General features: G+C 38.2%; 1 protein-coding gene across 2 annotated transcripts in view; it reads left to right on the top strand.

Annotated features, from left to right (window-relative positions):
- Nucleotides 1-961: 961 nt before the first annotated feature.
- lrpprc (leucine-rich pentatricopeptide repeat containing) overlaps nt 962-27,001 on the top strand; it is a 60,408-nt gene continuing 34,368 nt past the window's right edge. Inside the window, exons 1-22 of one of the 2 annotated variants that reach the window (XM_084390789.1) lie at nt 962-1,173; nt 2,761-2,984; nt 3,083-3,205; nt 3,288-3,409; nt 5,152-5,210; nt 5,335-5,421; nt 5,498-5,624; nt 6,403-6,547; nt 6,840-6,997; nt 7,775-7,880; nt 8,394-8,501; nt 15,036-15,154; nt 15,228-15,321; nt 17,408-17,477; nt 19,246-19,273; nt 19,364-19,421; nt 20,428-20,534; nt 21,184-21,261; nt 21,606-21,668; nt 21,761-21,874; nt 22,342-22,472; nt 24,554-24,639. In XM_084390789.1, the coding sequence (XP_084246915.1) occupies nt 995-1,173; nt 2,761-2,984; nt 3,083-3,205; nt 3,288-3,409; nt 5,152-5,210; nt 5,335-5,421; nt 5,498-5,624; nt 6,403-6,547; nt 6,840-6,997; nt 7,775-7,880; nt 8,394-8,501; nt 15,036-15,154; nt 15,228-15,321; nt 17,408-17,477; nt 19,246-19,273; nt 19,364-19,421; nt 20,428-20,534; nt 21,184-21,261; nt 21,606-21,668; nt 21,761-21,874; nt 22,342-22,472; nt 24,554-24,639 (2,386 nt within the window). In that variant the 5' untranslated portion in view covers nt 962-994. The remainder of the gene's footprint in view (nt 1,174-2,760; nt 2,985-3,082; nt 3,206-3,287; nt 3,410-5,151; nt 5,211-5,334; nt 5,422-5,497; nt 5,625-6,402; nt 6,548-6,839; nt 6,998-7,774; nt 7,881-8,393; nt 8,502-15,035; nt 15,155-15,227; nt 15,322-17,407; nt 17,478-19,245; nt 19,274-19,363; nt 19,422-20,427; nt 20,535-21,183; nt 21,262-21,605; nt 21,669-21,760; nt 21,875-22,341; nt 22,473-24,553; nt 24,640-27,001) is intronic. The other variant, XM_084390790.1, reaches the window with a different exon arrangement.

The following is a 27,001-nucleotide window of genomic DNA, read 5'->3' as shown; positions in this document are numbered from 1 at the left end:
TTAAATTATTTTCAGTGTTTAAAATAAAATAACATAGGCCTATTGGATGAAAAACTGAAACTTAAAAAATGTAACCAAAAATTAGAAATGTAGCTTTGGCAACTAACTGAAATACACATGTTTAAGTTAACTAAAACTAAATACGAAAAAAACGAATAAAAATGAGAAAATCATAGAACAAAATTAATGAAATAAAAACTACAACTTAAAAAAAAAAAAAAGTAAAAATGAAAGCTAAATCCAAATATGAACAAATATTATTATAGTATAGGCTATAAATACCATGTGCAATGGTGCAAACAGATAAACACACACACACACACACACACACACACACACACACACACACACACACACACACACACACATATAGGCCTATACTTTAGCTACAGGATATACAATTTGAGTAGATACTAAAATTTTATATCCAGCTAAAGTGTATTGAAGTATTTTGTGTATTTTGTTAGCTATAAAGCTATTATAATGGCTTTTTTTTTATTGTATAATGTTTTTGGTAACTACTATTTTATTAGAAGGAAGACTCAACTGATATTGTTTTTAGTTCAGATTATTTTAAGCATATGTCGATGGTATCCTGAGGACAACTATTTATTAATTTTTAGGGACTTTTTCATATTCATAAGACATAGTAATACCAAGTTTATTTTCTCAAGGAAATCAAACAATATAGCATGCAGTTTCCTCAAGAAAGTGAAAAACTCATGATGCATTAATATATCTTTAATATAATTGTTTATGACTAGCCTAACAATCTGTATTTTGTGTATTTTATTTATTTTGTAACCTGCGTATTATTGCTAGAATTACCAAACAGCTGCTAAACAACTACATCTGGGTAAATTGGACTATTTGAAGAAAAATTATGAGTTTGAGGGTGCTGAACCCCCCTATGAATACAATGGTCTCTCCCGTTGCTCTCTGGCCTGTCACGTGGTGCGGATGTCCTTCGCTCTTCTCTCTCTGCAAGCTAAACATGGCTGCGCTCTTAAGATCAGCCCGGCTTCTCAAATATTCTTCGGCGTCATTGCTTCAGGTCTTAGGAAACAGCAGACATGCACCGGCGTCTGGTCGTCTTTACAGCGGAGCGGTCGGGACTCCACGTATAGGGTTTTGTGTGCGTCAGACAGTCCCGGGAAGGTTAAATGTTAACAGGTATACATGTGCCATGCGTGTTTAGATCATGCAGTTGTCATTGAGAGGTGATCACTCCTCTAACTGTGATAACGCATTGATAATGTGCTCAATGCAGGTTACTTAACTAAATATTAACGAACATTTCTAAATATAGTCATTTGGTCCTGTAATGATGTTGTATGAGAGAAATGGTTTCCTTGCATATAAGCTCATAACCTGCAATGTGTCAACCATGAATATCATTGCAGAAAATATGAATGTAGCATTACCCTTTTCAGCTTCTTTATAATGCTTATAACATTTATAAATCAAATTATTTTATAAACAGTCTTATTTGGAAACAAAGAATATTTCATAAAGCATCACAATCAGTCTAATAAAATAGACATTAATCCTACCAAAAGTTATGATAATGGATATATCCATATAACTCTAGTTGTGTAACGTTATTTTAGGCTAATACTATTGTTGCTGAGAACTGTATGTTAGCATGGGTCAAAATTCAAGGGTCAACACGTCAAGGTCATTTTAAGCCATCAGAGGATGCTGCACATTTTATTGGCCAATTTTTAATCTGTTAGTTTCTGGCATGTTAGTTACTCTGTTTAGGGACACAATGACCTAATAGCTAAACTCTGACCCGCACCGTCTATGGTGGTTAACTCAAATCTACATAAAATACTTAAGCCTAAGTTTTTCTTTTCCACAAATCCTTATAAGGATAAGGTTGAGTTCCAGGGGGGAGGGGATATAGCCTAGCCTATATATTTTTTTGTATTTTTGTGTTGGTACCTAGGCTCAGCATTAACATATTTGGCCTCCTAAATTGTTTTCTGGGGACATTTTTAGCCTTTATAAGGGCATTTTTCTAATTATATCAAAATTTTCATGTCAAACTCTTACATTTAATAAATACATTTAATTACCGTAACCAATCAAATTAATCTAGCATCAACCAAATCCATTTTTGCATCTGAAGTGGGATTTAGGTGAATATACACAGATTGTTTAATGTGGCTCAGAGGTGACATGAATATAATTTCACTGCAATTGCATAAATATGAAAAAAAAAAAGTTTTAGTTCCATATTTAAAATATTTCAGTTTTAATGAGTGAGTCATTGAATAATTTTTTCAGACAATTAGTTCAAATGGCTGTTTCCTTCAGTGACTGATGACTATGAATGGGTCATTGAATCACTCACTGAATTGATTAGTTTAAAAAAGCAGATTCATTCGGTAACTAAACACCGCTATGTTGGCCAGTGACCCTCAACAGTTCTGCTGTGGTTTTCTATTCTTCTCATTTTTAAGGCATTCATAGGCTACATCTTGATGGTGTCAGCTTGCACATTGCTAAAACATCAATTATGATATTATTATAGATGATAAAAAGCCCACCCCTACTTAGACATGAAACAAGGGCAGGTTTTCATCATAAATGTGGGATTAATCAGAAATCATTGTATAAATCGATCATAAATTGTTCAATTTCTTTAATTCGTTCAATTAATCTCATACAAGTTGTTTTTGTAGTAAGCACCTTAACATATACATTTCTTGTAATGCTAAGGCTGTACACTTATTGGAGACAATTCTTCTGCAGTTTGTTCTCGTACAGATCAGCCTTGCCCTGTGTGAGTTGTCGTCAGTATGGAGTTGTCCCGGAGCAGAGTGGACTGGTGAGGGATGAGCCCAGCGTGGCAGTCCGTTCCAAGCAGGCTCAGCAGTTTGACTGGGCTCTGGCGAAACTAGACAGCTCAGTCCGAAGGACAGGCAGGGTCACCAGAACACTGCTGCTGCGCATCTTCCATGACATCTGCAGAACAGGTACTTGTCTCGTTGCTTGAGGATCTTTCCTGGATCCATTTCCATATATAAATCTCTACCTGTTCAGCATGTCATATCTCTAAAATCACTCCAAATAGGATATCCAAGTGGAAATCAAGCCCTGTTGTTGCTGAGAAGCTGTGGCTCACTTCTTCCTGAGGTTCCCCTGACTGAGCGCACAGAGCTGGCACAACGGATCTGGGATAAGCTTCAAGAACTTGGTATGAGTTAAAGACCCTTGAACAGTTACTGGTTGTACCTCTAAACCTGGGATTTGAACTTTCATATTGCTGTTAATTGCAGGCTCCACCTATGATGTGAGCCATTACAATGCCCTGCTCAAGACGTACCTGCAGAATGAGTTCAAATTCTCTCCAACCGACTTCCTTGCTAAAATGGAAGCTGCTAATGTTCAGCCAAACAGAGTGAGTATAATTTTAAGTATGAGTAAACTCGCTTTTTTTGCATTTATTTAGATTTCTGGCTTGTCTGCCAGCTCAGAAAACACACAGCCAGTTTGTTATGGGCTGTCTGAGTCTGAAACCGTGTCATCCAGCGAGCTGTTTCAATTTGCAGCCAGTTTCTACGTAGGTAGCTAGCTATTTGAATAAGAATAATGCCATTTTAGCCCTGACCGAGCTGTGTAGCAACAAGAATGTCTCGTAAGCAACTCAGGTGTTTTGTAGTTGGATGTAAGAGTCTTCATGTTCTCCCGACATCAGAGCCACTGAAGACGCAGTGGATTAGTTTTATTTTTGAAGGGATTGTGCCCCCATATACCTAAATTTATGTCTGCATGAATCATTTTACACCAGACTCGTGAACGATGGTCAATACAAAGGGACAATACAAAACACAGGTTTTGCTAAAAAGTTGTTACTCAAGGATGGATCAGTACCAACTGTTCGTGATCCAGTTTATAGTCTTCGGAGCAATACTGGTCACGGAAGTAATGAAAGGGAGAGCACGCACTACAGTTCATCAGTTGTTTTACGGATATAAAGCTTACCAGTTTATTAAGCACCCCTCATATAGGCATAAGGTCTATATATTAGTTTACGGTTAGTTGTAATGAGTGTTTTTGTGTAATTCTCTGTGAATTTTGATGATAATGCTAGGGAGAGAGGGAGAGTTTATGGATAAGATTTGAATGCGCACTGGCACTGCTTGTACTCACTGTGCATTCAGTCCTTTCTGGAGTGAATGCTTCATGCTTCATCGTATGTGTGATGTACAATAAACTTATCAGTAAAGTTTTTGCCATCATTTGGACAGGGTCCACTACAACAGGCGTGTACTAATAGTGGATTAAAGCAAGATGACAATGTAGTTTATAACTAATTAAACAACTATACCTGTTCTATCTCCATACAGACACGTAATAAAAAGACACGTACACAAAAACAGCACGCTTTTGCTCACTCCCCAAAAGTGGCAATTTTAACATGATATAAAAACATGTATGAGCTAAAACTTCTCACACACTCTAGGGACACCAGATACTTATTTTATATCTTGTAATAGGGGCATTTGATGTCCCCTTTAACCAGTAATGGTGAGAGGGATTTTTTTTTATTACTGCATATATATTAGCCATACAAATAGATATATTTAGCCATAGCAATACATTATGACAATGTCTCAGACAGTCTGACGACAGATAGAAATAAACAGTATGTAAACGACTTTTGAGTGATTTGTTACAAAAGAGCACATAAAATCACAAACACAGAAACTTGAACGTCCGTGATGCACTAGGACCGACCTCATTGGTTCTCGAGCGTCACGCTAACACGTTTCCGCTTCTTTTCTTCTTTTCCTTTTAATGGCGGGTGGCAAACCCACTTGAACGTGCATACTGCCACCTACTGCATGACACATGCGTGAAAGCTGACAGGCTTAGGATAGCCGAGACCGATAGTTAACAAATGTTTAATCGGCCCCGAAACAGATCTTTGAGAGGAAAAAATACTTGTATGAAATTAACAATTATTTTAAATGATATTTACTAAAAATTCACTACAAAAAATAATCTATTGTCTTTGAAACTGACACAAGGTGCAAAAAACAGTGGGAAAATTTTTATTTTGTCAATCACTGATGCTAGCTAGGGAATTTAATTTGATACCATGTTTATTTGTATTTGTTATATATTATGACTGTCTAGGTGACCTATCAGAGACTCATTGCAGCATACTGTGAGGATGGTGACATTGAAGGTGCAAGGTGAGTTTTCAGCAAATTAGTTTATCCTTATGGTGTAAATCTTGTAAAAATAGAAATATTATTTACTCTGCTATCACAAGAAAAAATTTAGAAGAAACAATGCTTATATCATAACTTCTTGCAGTACAATCCTGGGCTTTATGAAGAGCAAAGACTTGGCCATCACAGAGGCCGTGTTCAACTCCCTAGTGACAGGCCATGCCCGGGCAGGGTAGGTGGACCGTGTCATTGATTTGCCTTTTCTGTGTGTTTGGCACACGTGTGTTGAGTAACTTGTGTCTGTGCAGGGACATGGACAGTGCTGAAGGCATCCTATCAGTCATGAAAGGGGCAGGGATTGAGCCTGGCCCAGACACGTACCTGTCTCTCCTCAACGTGTACGCTGAGAAAGGCGATATTGCCAAAATTAAACAGGTCTGTGATTATGAGAGATAAAATGGACTGATTAAGAAATTTGTTAATAATGGTTAATTTTTCAAATGATTGAAATGATGTATTGTTGGGTCACTGCTTAAAATTATGCAGCTTGTAATGCAATTTATATTTATCTATCTTTTTATTTATTTTTGTAAGGTTTATCCGATAATAGGATGATTAAGTTGTATTTGGCTGGTCATGTGGTCTCAGTATTTTGGCCCCACCTACGCCAATGTAAAATAAATAATTTTTATTTTATCATAATATAATAATATATTTTATATATATTTTTATAATATAATATTTAAAATGGGCTACCATTCAAAAGTTTGTGGTCTATAAGATTTTTTTTTAATCATTCAGATATTGTTTTAATATGCTGATTTAGAGCTCAAGAAACATTTCTCCTCATCAGTGTTAAAAATAGTTGTGCTGCTTAATATTTTTGTCAGTTAAACTCAGGTTAAAAAGAACAGTTTTTTAATTGGAAATAGAAATCTTTTGTAACATTATAAATGTCTTTACTGTCACTATTGATCAATTTAATGTGTCCTTGCTGAATAAAAGTATAAAATTTTTTTTTTAAATTAATGACCCCAAACTTTTGAACGGTTGTGTATAAATTTCACATCTTTTATTTTTTATTATTTTTAATATCGATAATGTATTCAAGGGTTTCTATACTACATACATAGATTTTCCTTTTTCCTTTTATTGTTTTTAGCTAATAATATAGCCCTTTCATATCTTATGTCATATGTTTTGTCTCCTTTAGACTCTAGAGACGATGGAGAATGCAGATATCCATCTGATGGACAGAGATTTGATGCAGGTGGTTTTCAGTCTGACTAAGGCCGGCCATCAGCAGTATGTGCCCGAGATTGTGGAGCGCATGCGTCACGAGAGGGGATATGTGCCAGGTGTGCCCGCTGACTGCTGTGCCATGTCATGGAAGCGAAGGGAATGTGGGACCATTAGCTTTGAATTTTGCCTTAAGCAATTACCAAAGTGGCCCATAGTGAGCCATAATGGTCCCATATGTATTCATAGCAGTATTCTATTTTAAGTGTTTTAAATATGAACCCAAGCCAATTAGAGAAATGGAATGCATACAATATTGATGCATTGAGATGAAGTTATGGGATTTTTGGAAAGTTATTAATGATTGATATATTTTTTTATTTTGAAACTGATGCATTTAAATTTCCTCAGACGCTATGAACCTCTGCTTGAGTCTGATTACCCACGGACATGAAGAGACAGCGTTTTCTGTGTTGAAGAGCTTCACCGGCCTACTGGCAGACTCACAGACCAATGATTCCCCAGACTTGGGAAACTTCTTTCTTCGCCACTGTGTCAATATGGACAAGGTGATGGACTCGAATCTAAACAATTTTCAGAGTGCATATTAAGTGGACCCAGGGCCGGCTCTAGGTTATTTGGTGCCCAAGGCGAGAGTGCGACCCCCCCCCCCCCCCCCCCCCCCCGCCCCGCCCCCCCTCGCCCCCCCTTTTTACGTTGTAAAAAAATATTGTAATGAGACATTTTAATTGTTTATTAATAAACAAGTTTTTCTTGTTTTTTATACTTTTCTTTTCTCAAGTATTTTAGTGCCGCAGAGCGGTTGCGTCCTTAATGGAGAACGAACGGTCACAATCACATAACATGTTTTTTTTCCTCATAAATGCGAACACGAAATAAAAGACAAAATACTTTTTAAAAAAGACAAACCAGCAATAAAAAAAAAAAAAAAAAAAAGATGGATTTATAGCTTTTGAAAAAATATGGATGGATTTATAGCGTTTTGAAAAAAATACGAAAAAATACTTTTACCCCATCATTTAAAGCGCTAAAACCAGCTGTCAGATGTTTTCGCGCCACTCCCGGTTGCTGAGCAACGCGCGTGAGTTTGACAGCTGTCAGAGTGACTATTACTTTCATAATACGATATAGCCTACATTTAATTAACTTTTTTTTTTTTTTTTTTATTCTGCAATTTTGCGCCCCGTCCAGCAGATGGCGCCCCAGGCGGCCGCCTGTGTCGCCTGTCGGCAAAGCCGGCCCTGAGTGGACCTGTATGTCGAATTTTTGTTAATTTTAGGCTTGTTGTTATAAGTGTTGTTAATTTGTGTGTTTGTTTCTTTCAGTCTGTGGAGAACATAGCTGGGTTTTGCAAAGATCTCAAAGATTCAGGTCTGCACTCATCGCCACTGCAGTTCACCCTTCAGTGTGCCCTGGAAGCCAAGAAGACCAGTGAGTAAAATGAAGTAGATTTAAAGTTCGAAAAGACTATTTAATCCTTCGTATTGTCTTTTTAAACCCCAGGCTTTTAATTTAAGCTTAGTCTATTCAAGTTTATTTGTCTATTTCTGTCTTAAAACACTTTTATCTTGCTGTGAAAATAGCCATTGATGCTGATATGACAATAATTTTTTTTTTTTTTAATCAAAGTTATTTATCTAATAAGAATGATAAAAAAGGGTTTTGTAATGTCACAACATTATAACCCAGGATTATGTTAACCAGATTAAAATGATCCTGTGTTAATTGAAATAAATCTCACATTGTTGTATTTCTGGACCCAGTTTTAAGATCTCTTTCTCTTTATTGTTAGTTTATTTGATTAGGGGTGGACGATATACCGGTAGACACGATTAACCGCTACATATGATTTAAGATTTTGGTCATATCGCCCACGCCCACCCATATATCTGATAATTGCACAGCTAGATTTGTGTTAATATGCTGTTCTTTGTAACTTTCTAGCTATGGCTGTTGCGCTCATGAGGAGGATGAAGGAGGAAGGCTTGCCTCTCAGACCTCACTACTTCTGGCCCCTGTTTACTCATCACCAGAAAGACAAGAACATTCCCGGTGAGTACTGAGCTTCCAGCCTCATTCTTAATCAGTCATTATTGTGCATTGTTGCAACCAATTTTACTTCCATATTCTAACGTGTTTCTTTCTTTTTTTTTGTAAAGTATTTTTATTGAGCACCAGTGATACAGGGCATGTACAAATACATGAATACAAAAGGCAACAATTGTAGAAACAATGCTCACATTTTCTAATAGTAACAACCCTCCCCTCCCTCGGAACATGGGACATTCATCCAAGGCAAAAAATAATAAATTAAGACAGAAATAATTGAAGTAAAAAAAAAAAGTAATTAGCAAAGAAGAAGAAGTATACACACAGACTCACTGCAACTAAGGCTGCACACTTCACAGGACATTTGATTCACATGGGTAAATAAATATCAAAGTAACAAGTGAGTAAGCAAGAGGGGCTGCTAATTGATACTAAGTGGGCATAGTCTTAAGTTTGTTCAGGTGTGACAGTACTGGGTTCCAGACATAGAAGAATTTGTCCCTGGACCCTCTCAGTGTGTATTTTATTTTTTCTAATTGTATGAATTGCATTAGGTCACTAAGCCATAAAGATACTTTAGGTGGATTGTTTGACTTCCAGTGTAATAAAATCCTTCTACGTGCAAGCAATGTTGTGAAAGCAATTATGTTTTTATAATTTTTCCTTAGTGTAGAGTATCTTCTATCTGTAATACCGAAAATGGCCATTGCAGCGTTAGGTTGGAGGTCGATGTTAAGAGCCTCTGACAAGGTTTTGAAAATCATAGACCAGTAGATCGTGAGGGCTGGACACAGCCAGAACATATGGGTTAAGTTGGCAGGAGTGTTACGACACCTGTCACAGCTATCATCTATGTTAGGATATATTTTAGCCAATTTCACTTTCGAGTAATGAATGCGGTGTAGAATTTTGAATTGAATTAAGCTCAACTTGGCACAGGAAGTGCTGTCATTTACTCTTAGTAGAGCGTTGTCCCAAATGTCGTCCTCTAATTCTAGTTCCTCCCCTAATTCATTCACCCAGTCTGCTCTAATCTTTGCAAGATTTGTGCTTTTAAGACTGGTTATCTGGCCATATATCCTTGAAATATTTTTTTGGGAATTGACTGCAGGTTCTAACAAATTCTCTAAGCCCGAGGGTGGTGGTGTGTATGGAAAGTTAGAAAAATGATGCTGAAGGAAGTGGCGGATTTGAAAGTAACGAAATAGGCTAGACCGGGGTAGACTAAATCTGTGCGACAAATCATCAAAGTTTGCAAAAATGGAGTTTGTGTACAAGTCTTTAAAATAGAGAATGCCTCGCCTTTGCCAAAGAGTGAATTCAGAGTCTAGCATTGCCTGGGGGAAAAGGTGATTATTGTGTATGGGACTTAAATGAAAAATGTTTTCACATTTAAAGTTCTGTCTAAGTTGAAACCAAATTTTAAGGGTATTTATGACTACTGGATTGTTAGTGTATTTCATAATAGGGGCGGGCAGGCTGGAGGTGACCAGGGCTTTAAGAGATGTTGAGGTGCAAGATGCAGCCTCAAAGAGACACCAGTCTATGTCAGGGGTGTGTAGCCAATGTATGATTCTAACGTGTTTCTGATTGGTTTTATGCAACGGGATTGAATTGGATCGTGAAAAGTCTGAGTTAAAGTGGGCTTTTTTTGTATAATACAAAAAATTACTTTCCCTTGACACCTCAATAAAAAGTCTGTCAATTTAGATATTTGGTTAAATTATATTTCTCCATACTTCCATCTGTTTATCTGTTCCAGAGTTACAAATAAATGCAGTTACAAAAGAGCATGATGTCCAGATAAATCTTACTGCAACAACAGCAGCGAGAATAAAAACATCTCATTTCTTTTCTTTTTTTAATCCAATAACCTTCATGAAACATGCAGGATCACTCTCACCTTTATGTTCCTGTACATTTTTTTTTTTTTTGCTCAGTGTTGAAATCTGCACTACGTGAAGGTTACATGACAGAATTTGTTGTGACTGGTTCTCATGTAAATGCGAGCGCTTTGAGGGAATTCACTTTCAATTACGTGCGCCGCTGTGCACGGCCATGAAATATTTAGCGCCATGTCGCATTCTGTCCACAGGTGTCACCAGCGGGCAGACGCCCATCCCCCTTTCCACCCACCGGTATTCCGTCCACCCGTTCACGAGTGTGGAGAGGGGGAAAAGTATGCATTTTGATGAGGTGTGGATTTGGGCTGGCGAGTTTGAAAAAACATATGCTAGCTTTGTCTTGGCAGCCGCGAGCGAGCGGTGCTTGACAGTTTCAAGAAGAAATGCAGCTCATTGCTTGTGACATGGCGCGAGAATAATGCCTCAGCCCCTCACGTAGCACACAACAAGCTTTTACATCTGCATCTTAAATGCTCTTTGCACTAGTCACATTTTGGAAAATCCTTTTTTTTAAATATCTTTTTGCCATTCACTTGCATCGGATGCTGGGTCCTTTTTTAAAGGGTCATGAAACCCTAAAGCACTCTGTTTATTATTAAGTGAAAAATGGTTATTTTGTTGTTGTTTATTGGACCCATTTCGTTTATCTTGTTTAAAAAGCAAAGTTGAACCAAAGTCATGAAAAGTGACACATGCGTAAATTCGGAGTGTCGATTGGCTATTGTGTTTGGAGAGTACTCGTCTACGTCATGCGTTTTTGAGCTTTTCTTTGCATTATTCATGAGAATAAACTCCTTAAATCCAATCACTGCGCTGTATTATGCATGAAATCGCAGGACAGTGGAGAATATATTATTAGACCTTTTAAAAGTTCTTCCTCATTTTTAGACCTATAGCTCGACAAAGTTTCTATGCTGATACGTTTTTCAAAGAATAATTTATCAAAATGCATTTGATTTGTTCATGATAGTTATTAGTAATCTCTAATGATAAGATTTTTGTGAGTTTGTTGTCAGAGGGTTATATTTTTAAAGTACATCAAGGTGCACAAACTTTTTTTTTCTGTGCTCATATTTTAAAGTCCCCTTGTAGTCAATAATTGTATCCCTTAAAACTCATCTTTGATCACCAAAATGAAGTTTAAATGTAAAAAAAAAAAAAAAGTCTTCATGCCTTAAAATAGCTTGAATATAACTACAACTTTGCTTCATTTAGTATACGCGGTACCATGAATATGCTAATTAGCCCCGCCTCCACTCAATCACACCAGGTCAGAGATCCACTCGCTAAACTTTCTAAGGTAAACGCTGCACAATGGTATCGCTCTTTACAACCTTGGACACATAACGGTAATATAATTAGCCTTTTGGTTGACTACGTAATCAAACAGCTAATAAAGTGTTGTTAATGTTACACAAAACATGTTCCCGTTCGCCATCTCAGAGTCAGGCAGCTGCCTTCTAACAATCATCAGAAACTCTTTGAACAACTCAATGTCAGTGGAGAAAGGCATATAGTTCATCATAACATCGTAATATACGTCATACATACGATTTTTCATATCAACAAAAAAATATACCGGGATAACCTGGACTCACCTGCTAGTTCGCTGGTAATGATAAGCTAAAGCCCGCCGGCACGTTGACGTGATTGGTGACAAGGTAGTTTGTGACGTAAGAAACACCAGCGATTTCAAACCACGTTTTTGAGACTGGCTTTTGGTTCATTGCAGTTTTAAAGAGGGAATACTCAGCAATGGTGTTGACTTGTGAATTTGCACATGGTTTTTCTTAAAGCACATTAAAAACACCACACAGACATATAAAAAACATATAAAAACTTGATTTTCACCACAGGGGGACTCTAATTTAAATGTTCATGTATAATGTGTGTTGTAGATCTGTTTTTTGTTGGTTGTTGCCTTCATTCCACTGACACTTGTTTCTTTTTTTTTTTCCTTTTTTTTTGGATTACATAAAACAGCAACACTGCAATGGCTTCACCATGTGGTATATTGGTTGACTTAATTTGTGTGATCACAGTTGTAGTTTGGTTCTTTTAATTTTTTTGGTCCGGACCAAAAAAGAAAATGATGCATTTAGTCCTGGTTTGCTTAGCAAACTGTCATTTTTAACACCAAACCTAAAGAATAGATACAAAAAAATTGAATGACGTATATTTGGCAACGGAACTTACCAAACATCCAAAACAGTGTACATATGATTTTATTTATACCAGCTGAGAACTCAAAAAGCTTATCAAATGTGTTAAAAAACCCCCCCTAGGATTCCTCCATTGCACACACAAACGCAGATCTGCTGCAAGGATACAGCGAAAAAGTGTTGTTGTCCTATGGACATCTGTGGAGTTCTGTGTGTGGGTTTTTGAAAAGTCTTTAATGCTCACCAAGGCTGCATTTATTTGATAAAGTTCAGTATTTTATTTTATTTTTGATTTAATAATTTTCTATTTGAATATATTTAAAAATGTACTTTTTATCCCTGTGATGATAAAGCTGAATTTTCAGCATCATTACTCCAGTCTTCAGTTCCACATGATCCGTCAGAAATCATTCTAATATGCTGATTTGGTGTTCTTATTATCAATGTAAAAAAAAAAAAAAAAAAAAACTGCAAACAGTTTTTTCAGGATTCTGTGGTCAGTAGAAAGTTCAAAAGACAACATTTATTTGAAATAGAAATATTTTGTAACATTGTAAATGTCTTTTTTGCTGAAAAAAACTTTTGAGCTGTAATGTACGTGCTTCACTGTTTCGACAGACCCAAGCACACTCCCAAGGTTTGCTTTTAGCAAGATATACTATTCACTTTTTAAATCCATTTAATTTTAGAATTGAGCTTGTTTGGAGATACAGCTCTGTTGACAGTTTGAACCCTGACCTCTCCCCTTTAGTGCCCCTTAAGTAAGAGACTGCAGACTTGGTTACTTCCCACACTTACAGTTCAATCATCAAACCCAGTGATGTAGCAAACAGAAATCTGGAGGTCGCCCGAGAATTCATTGAACCGGATTTGTTCCATAAAAGCCTTCTCACACACTTTCTGAATTGAGAGAAGTCTTGAATCGGCAAGTGATGTGACTGGCTATCCATTTTGCATCCCCATTCACATGCAACCTATCGGCCTGCGCTGTCTGAGACAACTTTTATGGCTGACAAATGGATTGATGGATTATTTAACAGCAAAACAGGTGTGCTCCTCTCATAAAAATGAAAGAATGAATAGACAGACGGCTCTCAGGCTCCATTGAGAAGAGTGTCTGGTCAACTGTTTATGTTTGCTTGAAAGCAAAGAGCTACTGAATTGCAAGAAAGGATGAATGGAGAAAGATGCACAGATGAGAATGAAATGGAGAGATGGGATAGATGGATGGAGCCTCCAGGTGCTTTACCTGGCTAATGCTCTTGCACACCGGTGGTCGTCCGCTCCTGGCGCCAGATGCAGGTTTTAATGGCAGATAAAAGCAGCTCTTATCTTTTATTCAGGTGTGTAGGTGTCCCCTGAGCATTTAGATACAGAGTGCTAAGGACCAAGGTGAAGAGTAAACAGAACACAAATCGCTGGTTCACGTGTTCCCTCACACACAAACGTTTGCCCGAGTAGGTCGAGAGACTATTCCATATGCATGTGGTGCTTTAGGCGGGAGTGAAGGGTCCTGCTGGAGAGCCGGGTAGAGGCCTGAATCCTCTGCCTGAAGGGGGTGTTCCTCCAGGCCATGCCATAGGAAGACGGATGTGGTGATAAATCTAATTATCAGATTTTTATTTTTATAACTGCTTTCTGTATAAAATCTAGTTGAGTGAATTGTAAACAGCCTTGGGCTTTAAATCATGTTGCTGGTCCAAAATTTTTTATAAATCCAAGAACCAAACCAATATAGCATTAGTCCTGTCCTTATTAAAAAAAAAAATGGCTTGTGCTGGTTTCTCTTCCACATAACGGGAAATAATCTTTTTATCGATAACGATAATTACACACTATTTTGTGTAGTGCTGAGTGTGTTATTGTGTTGTTAGGATTGTCGTGGACAGCTGACAAGCAAAATAATCTGCCAATGGGGTAAGCAAAATAATCTTATTTCAAACAGAAAACAAGGTTATTTTTCTTACCCCATTGGCAGATTATTTTGCTTTTTTTCAAGCAATTACTCTATTTAACTCTAAATAACTCTAACTTATTTTTCTGAAAACAAGACAATAATTTTTTACTTGTCTAGAGAATGCTTCTTGATTTAAGAATTTTTAGATATTTAGACTGGAAACAAGACAAAAAAAATCTAAGGAAGAAAAGTATTTTTTGCAGTGTACAAACTTGATCTTGATAAGTGCTAATTGTCACAATTGTTAACATGACAGCTTTTTTTCCATGAGGGGGTTTGGCATCATGGTAGCTTTGTTCCCTGGCGGACCATTAAAGAACGAGACACACACACACACACACACACACACCCACAAAAAAGTCCTGATTCACCTTGTGTGTCCCGTATGCATCAGTCTTTCCGCCAACGTTCAGTGGGCCATCCTTGAACTTTTTTAGGTGCAGACGCAACTATTGTGTGGCATGAATTGCGTTGGTGCACATGTCTAAATAAATCACTTTTTGTTTCCTTTCAGGTCTTATGGAAGCTCTAAGAGGCATGCAAGAACTGGGCCTCCCGGCAGACGTTGATACTTTTAGTAACTATATTCTGCCGTCTTTCCCATCAGTGGACAGTGCCCACACTTCTTTTAAGGTAATTATGCTGGATATGCGTATGGTTTGTTGTGACTGTTCTGAAACACTCTAATTTGGGTTGATAATTGCAGGAGGCCGGTATTGACCTGGACACAGATAGCTTGATTGCAGCAGAATTACGAACCGAAGCATCACGTGGAAACTTCGCAGGGCTACTCTCTCTAAGTAAGCATTAGCTTCTATGAAAATTGACCTTTTCTCTCAACCACTCTGTACATTTTACACACACTCTCTTATATGAGATTATATGTATGTGACACAGCTCTGTAGAGATTTTATTTTAGATGTGTACTCTGTATGATTGCGTTCATCACTTGAAGACTAATTGCTGCCCATCAGGACTACATAGCCACTCAAACATACACACTGCAAGCAGCTGTGTCCCCATTAATCCGTTTAATCAGGGGTGTTCCGTTAAATTTCTAAGAGGTTCAGACTCTGTACAGACAGTACTTTTTTGGAATTGTTATACATTTGTATGTGGACAGCAGCTGTAGTACTTGCCCATCCGAGTCAGAAATGATGACATCTCTAAATTTTCCCAATTAGAACTTTGTTTTTTATGAAATGTTCTTAACATGCTGAAATGATCATTCTAAATGTAGACAAAATGTTCTTGTGTAAAGGAAAGGCGCCACGTCATTCATTTTTCACAAGCTTGGTGTAGTTGAGTGACTGGAGTCGTAGTTTAATGAAAGTACCAATCTCTTTTGCTGCTCACCACTGTGTCTGTGCTACTGTTGTTCAAATATCTGCATCATCTGAATGAAGCTCTCGTTTTATCAATAATGGGGCACTTTATGTCTTCAGTGGGGGAGAGTAGCAAAATACACAGAAAGGGCTTAAAAGAAGCGCGTTTAGAGCTTGATAAAAATATTAAAGGATATAGTGCCGAAAGATCATTACTGAGTGCTTGTGTTGTGTACAGCTCTGTTGTTTTGAAACACTGCTCAATTAAACTGTACAAATGGTACAACTGTTGTAAGTTGTCTCGCAGTCCGGATGGAACCAACGGCTCTGGCTGGGCCATTCAAGAACAGTCACGGAGTTGTTGTGAAGCCACTCCTTCGTTATTTTAGCTGTGTGCTTAGGGTCATTGTCTTGTTGGAAGGTGAACCTTCGGCCCAGTCTGAGGTCCAGAGCACTCTGGAGAAAGTTTTCGTCCAGGATATCCCTGTACTTGGCCGAATTAGAATTAAGGCCAAAAAGTTCTATCTTGGTCTCATCAGACCAGAGAATCTTATTTATCACCATCTTGGAGTCCTTCAGGTGTGCTTTCATGTGTCTTGCACTGAGGAGAGGCTTCCGTCGGGCCACTCTGCCATAAAGCCCCGACTGGTGGATGGCTGCAGTGTTGGTTGACTTACTACAACTTTCTCCCATCTCCCGACTGCATCTCTGGAGCTCAGCCACAGTGATCTTTGGGTTCTTCTTTACCTCTCTCACCAAGGCTCTTCTCCCCCGATAGCTCAGTTTGGCCGGACGGCCAGCTCTAGGAAGGGTTCTGGTCGTCCCAAACGTCTTCCATTTAGGCCACTGTGCTCTTAGGAACCTTAAATGCAGCAGAATTTTTTTTGTAACCTTGGCCAGATCTGTGCCTTGCCACAATTCTGTCTCTGAGCTCTTCAGGCAGTTCCTTTGACCTTATGATTCTCATTTGCTCTGACATGCACTGTGAGCTGTAAGGTCTTATATAGACAGGTGTGTGGCTTTCCTAATCAAGTCCAATCAGTATAATCAAACACAGCTGGACTCAAATGAAGGTGTAGAACCATCTCAAGGATGATCAGAAGAAATGGACAGCACCTGAGTTAAATATATGAGTGTCACAGCAAAGGGTCTGAATACTTAGGACCATGTGATATTTCAGTTTTTCTTTTTTAATAAATGTGCAAAAATGTCAACAATTCTGTGTTTTTCTGTCAATATGGGGTGCTGTGTGTACAATAATGAGGAAAAAAAATGAACTTAAATGATTTTAGCAAATGGCTGCAATATAACAAAGAGTGAATTTAAGGGGGTCTGAATACTTTCCATACCCACTGTACATACTACATACAGACAGCATGCATACATGCATGCATAAACACACTGTATAAATATGAATATGAAGCAAGGGAAAAATGTCCAAATGAATCAACATTCAGTGCAGTAAAAAATAGCTTAAGTTACAATGTAAAAAAAAAAAAATCATAAATGAGGTGAAATGTCTCTGCTTTCATGGCTTTCATTCATATTCTCACTCTTGCAGTGTCTTCACCTGCTCTCCCAGCCATTGACCTCAGTGCTTTCAGATCCAGTCTGATCTCTGGATTCAGAGGGTGAGTAACGAAAAAAGAAAACCTCTGTGTGTGCGTGTAAATGTTCTGCCTTTTGGCTAGACAGCCACTCATTCGTCATCTCATGCATATGGACGCAGTCATCTCTAGCCCAATTACAGCATGGGAAGAATGCAAATAGAGTTTGTCCTTTTTGTTGTTTTGCTTCTGATGCCTCTCTGTCCAATGCTGAAAGATTACTAAACTACCCTGACTGCCACTGATAGCGAGATACAAGTGCTCACATTGGCATTTTACCCATCAACTTGGCTGGCAGCGTTTGTTTTTTGGCTAATTCCCCCAGACAATCACCTCATTGCTCACACACACTCATAAACCTGTCATGGTATTTTATTTATCACATCATTTTCTCATGGTATCACTTAGTGCACTCACTCAGCTTAGATCTAAAATCAATCCCATCATGCACAATAGTTAAGGACCAGCTTTGTTTTTAACTCTGATTTGAACACAGAGGCCGTAGGGTAGCAGATGCTGCTGTCCTCTGTACTTAGCAAAGCATTTAGATGTGAAAGAGGAGCAAGGGAGGTTGCCGGCAGCGATGGATGTCAGGTTTGTAATTGGGGTTGTCAGAAGGGTAGAGGGGGTTGTCGGGGCCCTGTCTCCTTGGCGACCTGCTCTTGTAATAGTCAAGGTCACTAGATAATTTAATCATTAACCAATGTTGAATCTTTTTTCATTCCTTGTCTCCCTGCTCTCCGCCGTCAACATTCCCTACCAGCACTGCATCTTGATTTCATAATGTATGTGCATTTGCATATGTGACCACTGAGGCTCTAGAAGTTTTCAGAGCTATTTAAGATCATAAGATATAAATATATTATAATTATATTAAATTATACTGAGTTTAATGGTATGTAGGGCTGTCGCTAATCGAGTAATTTGGTAATCGAGTAATCGGTCGATTATTTTGACGAGTAATCTGATTTTTTCGGGTGGTAATAAAAATAGACCTAAGCAAATACCAAAGCCTTTAAAATGACTTGAAATGCTTAATAACAACGAGGTAATATCATAATACCAATAATATTTGGTTCAAATAAAGTATCAAAAGCAAGTAATCATGTGGTTTCATTGAACAGCAGTTAAAATGCACAATACACATAATATAAACAATTATCTTATGTACCTTGTGTATTATAACAAATGTCTTCAGAGGACAACAACGGTCTGGTGTTGTTACACTTTACAGCAGATCAAATTCTTGTTTAATTTTGGACAAATGACATTTAATTAAAATTTAAACTTAATCTTTAATATTTAACATTTTGTCTTTGCATCTGGCCTGTAAAAGTATTTTTTGTAAGAAATATTTTATTATGTGTGATATCCTCTTCTTTGTTGAACTTTGGTATGTTTTTTTTAGCTTAAGTACCAAAGTTATTTTAATCTACCACCTTTTTAGTATTTGGCACATTCTGTGGCCTTTCTGCTGGGTTTGACTTATAATTTCTTTATTTAAATTTTATAATTTTCTAGTTATGCGTAGCTATTAAATATTTTGACAAGTGCAGTCTCTTTATAACCGTTTTCCTTATGCAGTAAAAATGGGTAACTGGAACAATAATGAACAGAAATCGTGGAGATTGATTGGTCAAAAGGTTTGCCTGCTATATGTTCTCACTGGTCAAATGAAGCCCTGTCACACCAAATGAATACTTGATCTTGAAATCACTGTCTGGCAGATGTTAGATTTGAAATATTCTGTGTTGAATGCGAGTCTTCTCTTATCCTCTACTGCCCCCTGCAGGTTTCATGATGTGGAGATCATGGCAAAGGTAAGAGTGAAGCAAGAGATTTTGAGAGAGATTATGGAAAACGAATGAAAATAACCTTTGTTAATGTCACCTCATAATCTGCTGTTACAGATCACAGAGCTTCTATATAAAGACGCCCGGTTCAGTAATGCTGTCCCTGAAACTTCTGGTATGTGGCTTGTACTGTTTGTCACACCCCTTAAACTGCATGCATCTTTGTTTAAAATAATTGGCTGTTCATATTCTGTATTCATCTTTTTTTTTTTTTATGAAATGTTTTTTTTTACACTTTTCTGTTGATTTGAATGTTCCTGCACTCCTGCAATATGACACCTTAATTCATAGTACAATACTTACATCTTTCAAAAAATGACACAAAATGACAGAAAAATGTGATTTACAGTTGCTTAGAGTATAGCATTGCGTGCTAAAAATTGTTAGTTTATATGCTACGCAAATGGCTTTTTTTTTATTTTTTTATGTATGTAATTTTTTCATTTTTAAATTGCCATAATATTCATGATAATCCTTGCTGATAGCCAGTTCTGGAGCTGTGGGGATGCATAGTACAAGACAAAGAGGTTGGGAAACGCTGCACTAGTAAATCTCTATGCCTTATATGTCCTCTGAGCTGGTTTCACTGACGGTATCGTGTGTGTGTGTCTGTTGGGTTTCTGGCGGTGATGGAGTTTATCCTGACAGCCGTACTTTGCATTAAGTGTGTGTGTCTGATGCAGTCTGAAAAGTAGCCGTGTGCATGTTTGTGTGAGTGCTGTGTGCTTGCTGACTCTGCGCTGAGTTAACAGAGCTTCTGCGAGCGTCTGTCGTCTCGCTGCACCGGAGCAGGCCTCCGCGCTGGTGTCCGAGCAGGTGGGAGCGATAGAGACGGTCTCTCTGTCTCATCCCATCACTGTGCACAACGCAAATGTGTGCGTAAGGCTGTCAGCTGCCAGCCACTTGTTAAAACAGACTTCAGTCAAATCTGGAGCAAAGCTGTGTCAGCACAACACACATGTGCAGTTTAAGAGCTTATTTGCTGGATTGCAATATTTTTGTTCTGGTTCTGCGGAAGCTCCTTTTGTGAATTATTTATTATTATTTATTTTTTAAATATAACTATTGATTTGTTTATTTAAAGCAGAAAGTGTCAAATTGGCTCTTCTCTCCTTTTGCAGAAAATGTAGCCTACTTGCTTTACAACCTGATCGATTCCATGAACGAGGGGGAGGTGCAATCCAAAGAAGAGAAGCTTAGGGAGTATTTCAGCCTGCTTAAGAAAATGGTACATTTGCAAACACACAAGCGCAATGTCATTAACATTTTGGACTGCCTGTTAAATCAAGTCTGTGTAGGACCCCAGGGGGTAGCCATTGTATGTACAATAGCATTCATTTTGGGGTCAATAAGACTTTTTCATGGTAAGGATGCATTAAACCAATCGAAAGTGACCGTGAAGACATTTTATAATGTTACAAAAGATTTCTGTTTCAAATAAATGCTGTTCTTTTGAACTTTGTTCATCAAAGAATCTGGAAAAAAAAATCTTTTTTTTAAGCAAAAAAATGCAGCCTTTGTTGGCAAAAGAGACTTCTTTTAAAAACTAAACCCGAACTTTTTAAAGGTAGTGTATAAAACTTATAATTGAGGGTATAGGCTAAGCTAGCAAGCTAATCAATTAGTGCTATGTTAAGCTAGTACACAGAGCATTTAGCTTGCGAAATACTAGCTAAAAAACACAAAGAACATGAAATGTTTTATTCCACATCTAAAGTTTTGATTATTTTCCATTAAATGGAAAATTTAAAAAGACTTTAGTCATCAGAAATTTGTGAAAATACTAATTTTGAAATAACTTTGCTGTCTGGCCCACATTAGTGTGTCAGTTCCGTTAATTCTTTATTTTGGTGTCAAGTTCTTTGCTTTATTTTTAGAATATCAGCATCTCACTGAATATCTTCAGAGGAATCAGGAACATTCTGGAGTCCTACCATGTTCCAGAGCTCATCAAGGTATTTTATAATTAGTGTTTTTTTCAAGTATAATGTTACTAATGGTCAAACCTGATCTTTTTTTTGTCTGGCGGATAAATAAAAAAAATCATAGTCGGAGTCTTAGCCGTGTGGCCAAGGGCTGCGACATACGGTGCGGTTGCACTTCGGGCTACTGTCCTATCTAAATATAGGCAAAAATAAGTAGCCCAAAAAATCCCTTAGACTCCCATTGAAGGAGAGACTTGTGAATCAGTTTTGCATGGGCAATATTTTCTTTCAAAACTTTACAAATCTAGGTTTAATTGTCTCATTCAGGTCTGTGATAGTACTGTTAATAGAGCAGTTCATAACTTATCTTTCAGGATGTCCTTGCTCTTGTGGATAAAAAGGAAAATGGAATGACGACTGATGTGGCACTGCTTAGAGTAAGTTTTTCTCTTTTTTTTTTTTTCTCAAACAAATGTGTTCAATACATCAGGTGAGCTGTGTTAGTCAAATATCCTCATGTTTGTGTCAGGGTTTGGACGGGAGACTTTCGTTCTTGGAGAAGACCCTGGCAGAGCTGAAAGCTGAGGGCAAGCCCGCCAGTTCCACCCTCAAAAAAATTATCGCTCTCCTTTGTACAGAGGAGGTGAGGGCTATTCTTCTCATAAATATTCACAAGATTTGCTAGTGTTCTGGTCTGATTGGTTTTTATAGTCATTTATAGTGGTCAATTTAGTGGTCAACTTGAATAAAATGAACCAATTAAGAGTGGGCTTGGTCATTTTTAACTTGAATGAGCAAGGCTTCCTGTGTTAGCCAGTTATTTTAACTCTATAAAATTGCTTGATGTTGCAAAGTGGTATTTATTTATTATATTACTTTAATTTTTCTATCCTAATCATAAACGCGCTGGTTTGTAGCTCAAATATCTGTACAGTTTACTGCACTTTATTGTTCTAGTAATTTACCTCTAGTGGCTAATAAATCGGAAGTCTCACACTTTCACAGGAAATAGCTTACTTTTCGCAAACAAAAATGTAAATCCAAAACCATCTATCCGTATTTGTGAATATATGTAACTGATTTTCCCCACAACTTTTGCTCTCTCATCAGAAACTGGAGAAAGCTCTGGAGCTTAAAACTCAGTATGAAGCAGATATGACTCCCGCCACATATGCCATGCTCATCAACATGTGCTGTCGCCATGACAATGCTGAGGAAGCCCTCAAACTTAAGAGGGAATTGTAAGTTTGACGTACAGTTTGGCGTTGTAATTGTAAGTTTGACGTCCTTTTATTGTCGAAACAAGCAAAGCAAAACAAGTAATAAAAATAGTCATGATTTACTCCCCTCATGATTCCACACCCGTAAGACTGGAAAATGAAAGGCCATTTTTAAGAGTGTTCTGGTTACTTTTTCCATACATTGAATAGAGATGGAGCTTCAAGCCTCAAAAAGGACACAAAAGCACCATAAAATTAGCAAGGATGCATTATATTGATTGAAAGTGATGCATTAAAGATGTATAATGTTACAAAAATATTTCCATTAGTCCATTTGACTGTTTCACATCTTCTTGTCACACCTAAATTTACATCTTTGTTCACTTATAATACTTCCATTCAGTGAGCTGTTAAAGTCTCATAAAATAAACAATTCGATAACACTTTACAATAAGGTTCATTAGTTAACATTAGTTAATGTATTAACTAACTTTAACTAACCATGAGCAATCCATATGTTTACTGTATTTGTTATCTTTGTTAACGTTAGTTAATAAAAAATAAAGCTGTTCATGTTAGTTCACAGTGCATTAACTAATGTTAACAAAATTTTTAATCAAGTATTAGAAAATGTTGAAATTAACATCTACAGCGTTTATTAATTTTTGTTAAAGTGCAGTTCATTATTAGTTCATGTTAACTAATTAACCTTATTGTAAAGTGTTACCATCAATTCGTATTGTTTTCTGAAATATTGCATTGTTTATTATGCCAGCAATCTAGCGTTGATTTATCCATGTACATAATTATTTAAAAAATGCCCTCTAAATCTTTGACATCTTTAACGTCCCCTCCCTCTCACAACATCTCTTCTCTGATGATTTGTGCACCGGCGCGAGAACGGGACCATAATACCTTCCCTCCAGCAACCTGTCACTCACATGAAACAATTTTCCATTTAGTTTTCACGCCCACTTTCTATGATCCCTATGGTCATAATCAAGTCCCTCCCTACATTTTTCTTTCCTCTTTCGAGAAGCCGTATCACTCGGATTTACATCACAATAGGGAAAAAAAGACTATCATCACCATCATTGTTCGATCGGATTACATGTGGACGATGCTCAATGAAGGCGTAAATGGTCTAAAAAGTTTTGAGCTTGTCCATTTCGAGAGGTAGTTGAATTGCTTTCATAGTGTAGACGTTCATGTGGTCGAATAGTTCGAACGGCCTCAAAAGACTGCCTACTCTCCACTGACCTAGTACCTAAACATGGGAGAAACGCTAGCCAGACGGGATTTTAACTTTTGTCGGCTGAAGACCTAAGTTTGGTTTAAAGACAAATCCAAATGTTTCTAACACGCACTCACTGTGTTTGGCATGGTCTTGCGACGATCAGAAATCAGATCAGAAATGAAAGCTATTGCTCTCTGTATTAAAAAAAAAAAAAAAAAAAGTTTTATTTAAATTGCGCGAGCTTATTTCGACCATGAGATCGAAAGCTCTGAAAAAGCCCATGCATTTACCCACAGATAGACCCTCCCCTTGAAGAAGTCAGGACAGAAGTGGTCAAAAGTGGACAAGAGATGGGTTAACACACCAGGTGTTAAAGGGATAGTTCACCCAAAAATTCTGTCATTGACTTCTGTCAAACCCGTAAGACTTTCGTTTATCTTCAGACCACGATTGAAGATCTTTTTGATGAAATCTGAGAGCTTTCTGACCCTCCATTGATAGCTATGCAACTGTACACTTAGACGCTTCAAAAAGTTCATAAAGAGATCGTAAAACGAATCCCTATGAATTGAGCTGTTTAGTCCAAGTAGAGCTATAGTGAATGTTACGATGATCAGTGAATAATGTTTTTTTTTTTTTTTCACATAATCACTGTAGTATTGTCTACACACTATCCACATTTTGGAGCTTAACAGCACAATCCTGATTTACTGTAAAGTGGCCAGGCTGTTTTTAAATATATCACCTTTTTTCTTGCATGATTGTTCCAGACGCATTCATGACTCTGTCATTTTTAAAGTAAATTTCCTTTCACAGCACAAAGTCAAGGAAAGAGTTATTTACTCTTTCTTCTTTGGCGTTTCAGAGCTCGCAAGGACTCTGATGTAGCGCTGGATGCTCAGAAGTATTTGGCCTTGGTCCGAGTGCTATCCAAACACGGCAAGCTGGAAGGTAAGTGGCCGTGTCGGTGTCCATGTGAAAGCTTTGGTCCGTGTTGAAATGATTGCAGATGCCTTCTTATTTTCACTATCTCGGATTAATGAAATAATTTAGTTTAGTTTGTCACAAATAATGTGGGCCGTCACATTAGGTGTGCCTTGCCTCACATTTTAAACCACTTAGGATGTCAAGGTACCAATGAGAATTTTGAATTACTTATCACGTCGCTATCAAAAGCTTGCCACTCGCTTAATTAGTTTCTTAAAGGCGTTGTTCAGAATCAAACCTTTCGCAAGTGCGTCTGCGTGCGAGAGTGAGGTCCGAGACACCTGTCTATCCACACGGGGACATTAATCAGCCATTATCTGAATTCCACGGTGGATTTCTCCATGCTCATGTAAGACGTAATTACAATAAAAGTGTTTCCTCTTTGCTTTGTGCACACAGTGATGGTGAAAATACACGCTCGGTCTCTTTTCACGATGCGTGTCACTCTTTGGCTGCCCCCTCCCTCTCGCTCGGACTCATCCTGTCACCGAGCGAGGGAAAATTACAGGACCGACTGCACTTTAACAGAATTACAGAAATCCGTCCTGATACTAATGGCATATCATGTCGGGGAAAGTGCTTGAGTATTTCACAAACACACACGCACATTTGCATGTGAATTCAGGCGAAAGTGTGTGATGAGGAAAGTGTGTGTGTATGTATATGTGTGTCCATCAGAGCGAGCCGGTGGCCATTAGCCCACCGGTGTGCGCTCAGAGCTTGTCATTCACATTAACACACCTCAGCGCCCCAGCATGCCCGCATCACCGCCGCAACCCGATCCGCTTGAAGATCATGACTCGTGGCACCGTAGTGCACCAGCTGCCCCGGCTTTTAATGGCCTTGTTTTTGTTCGAAACCTTTTCTCCCCCTGTTGTTCCTTCCTACTTTTTTTTTTTTGCCCCCTCATGTCCTCACATTTGTTACGGAGTTCGTAAAACGCTGTTACCGGTTCACAGGCTGGCAGAAGGCCGCAGAATGAGCCAGAGGACTAATGGGCTGTGTGATATTTGTTTACCTCAGTGTGTGTGTGTGGTATCAGACAGTGGGCCGGTATGCTCTGCTGCTAGTCGTCCATTTGGGCCCATTTACCACCAACAGCTGATTGGGTTTGATTAGTGGTTCTGTCAGATAGGAAGAATTTGAGCTGTCTGCCATCACAGAGCTTTCTCATATGACTGAAGTCCGGTTCAGCTCGGTTGCTGTTTGTGGTCCAGTGATGTGTGAACTGTGCTTCGTATGACCAGAGAGTGGTCTGAGGGGCTTCATTTGCAACTCAGAGGTCTGTCTTGCTCGGTCATCCGTAGCATTTTGCAAAAGTTTACACACCTCAGAGCAGTGGCCTAGCGCATGTGCACCGTCACATTGAGCTGTGACATTTCCACCCTATTCTGCTCATAATTTTATGCTATTTCTTTGGCTCTATTCCAGAACATAGACATCTTCCTGGATGCTTACTGCCTACATAGGCAACTACCGTATAAGGCAGTCATTATTTTAAAATGCTCACACATCATACTCATTTGAAGTGCTTGAAGTACTCAACACTCAAGATTGATTCCAATAGAGTGCAAAAGTGACTGATTACTTTTTTAGAAATCTCAAATCTTTATATATACTCTTTAAAATATGTCTTGAGTTTTACACACCAGTATGTTATTGTGAGGACAATGATGATGTTACATATTCACGCCCCTAAACATGATGCAGAACAAAACAAACTGTGATTGGTTGCTTTACGTGTCAGTCAGACGGCCTCTGGACGTTGCATGGCCAATGGAAACTGCTATGGGGTCCAGACCTTCTGCCGTCAGTCTGAAGGTCTGGATACATGAGACTACCCAGAGTTCGAACCACTCCCAATTCATTTACTTGGTTTTGATATCGGAGTGGGCGTTCACTAGCCTGACTACGTCAGACTTCGTACTTTCGCTCAATTTCATTTCGTTTCTGTACTCAGTCTGAGACCGCGTCATAGCTTTCCGTTTTCCTCCGGCCCGAAAACAGCCGGCCAATCAACGAACAGAGGGCGGGCTGAGAGCCGTGACGTAGACGCTGATTGTACCGTGGATGCGTAGATTTAATTCACATAATCTGCAAAAGTCGTTCACAGCCATGTTCACTCCGGTATTTCGCTCGATGGTTTTGTTTTCGCATCATACATGTGTTTACAGTGGAAGTTAGATGCGGCTGAGCATGCGCATAACACACGCCATAACCAAACGTTATGTGATTGGCTTACGGGTAACCAATGATTTTAAGCTTCAGACTAGCACCCCCAGGCGGTAAAGAAAACGTTTTTCTATTACGGAACTCCAGACTCTCT

The sequence above is a fragment of the Rutilus rutilus genome (assembly GCF_951802725.1).
Source record: "Rutilus rutilus genome assembly, chromosome: 20".
Lineage (NCBI taxonomy): Eukaryota > Metazoa > Chordata > Actinopteri > Cypriniformes > Leuciscidae > Rutilus > Rutilus rutilus.
The sequence above is the reverse complement of the archived record's forward strand: the minus strand, read 5'-3'. Positions and strand labels throughout refer to the sequence as shown.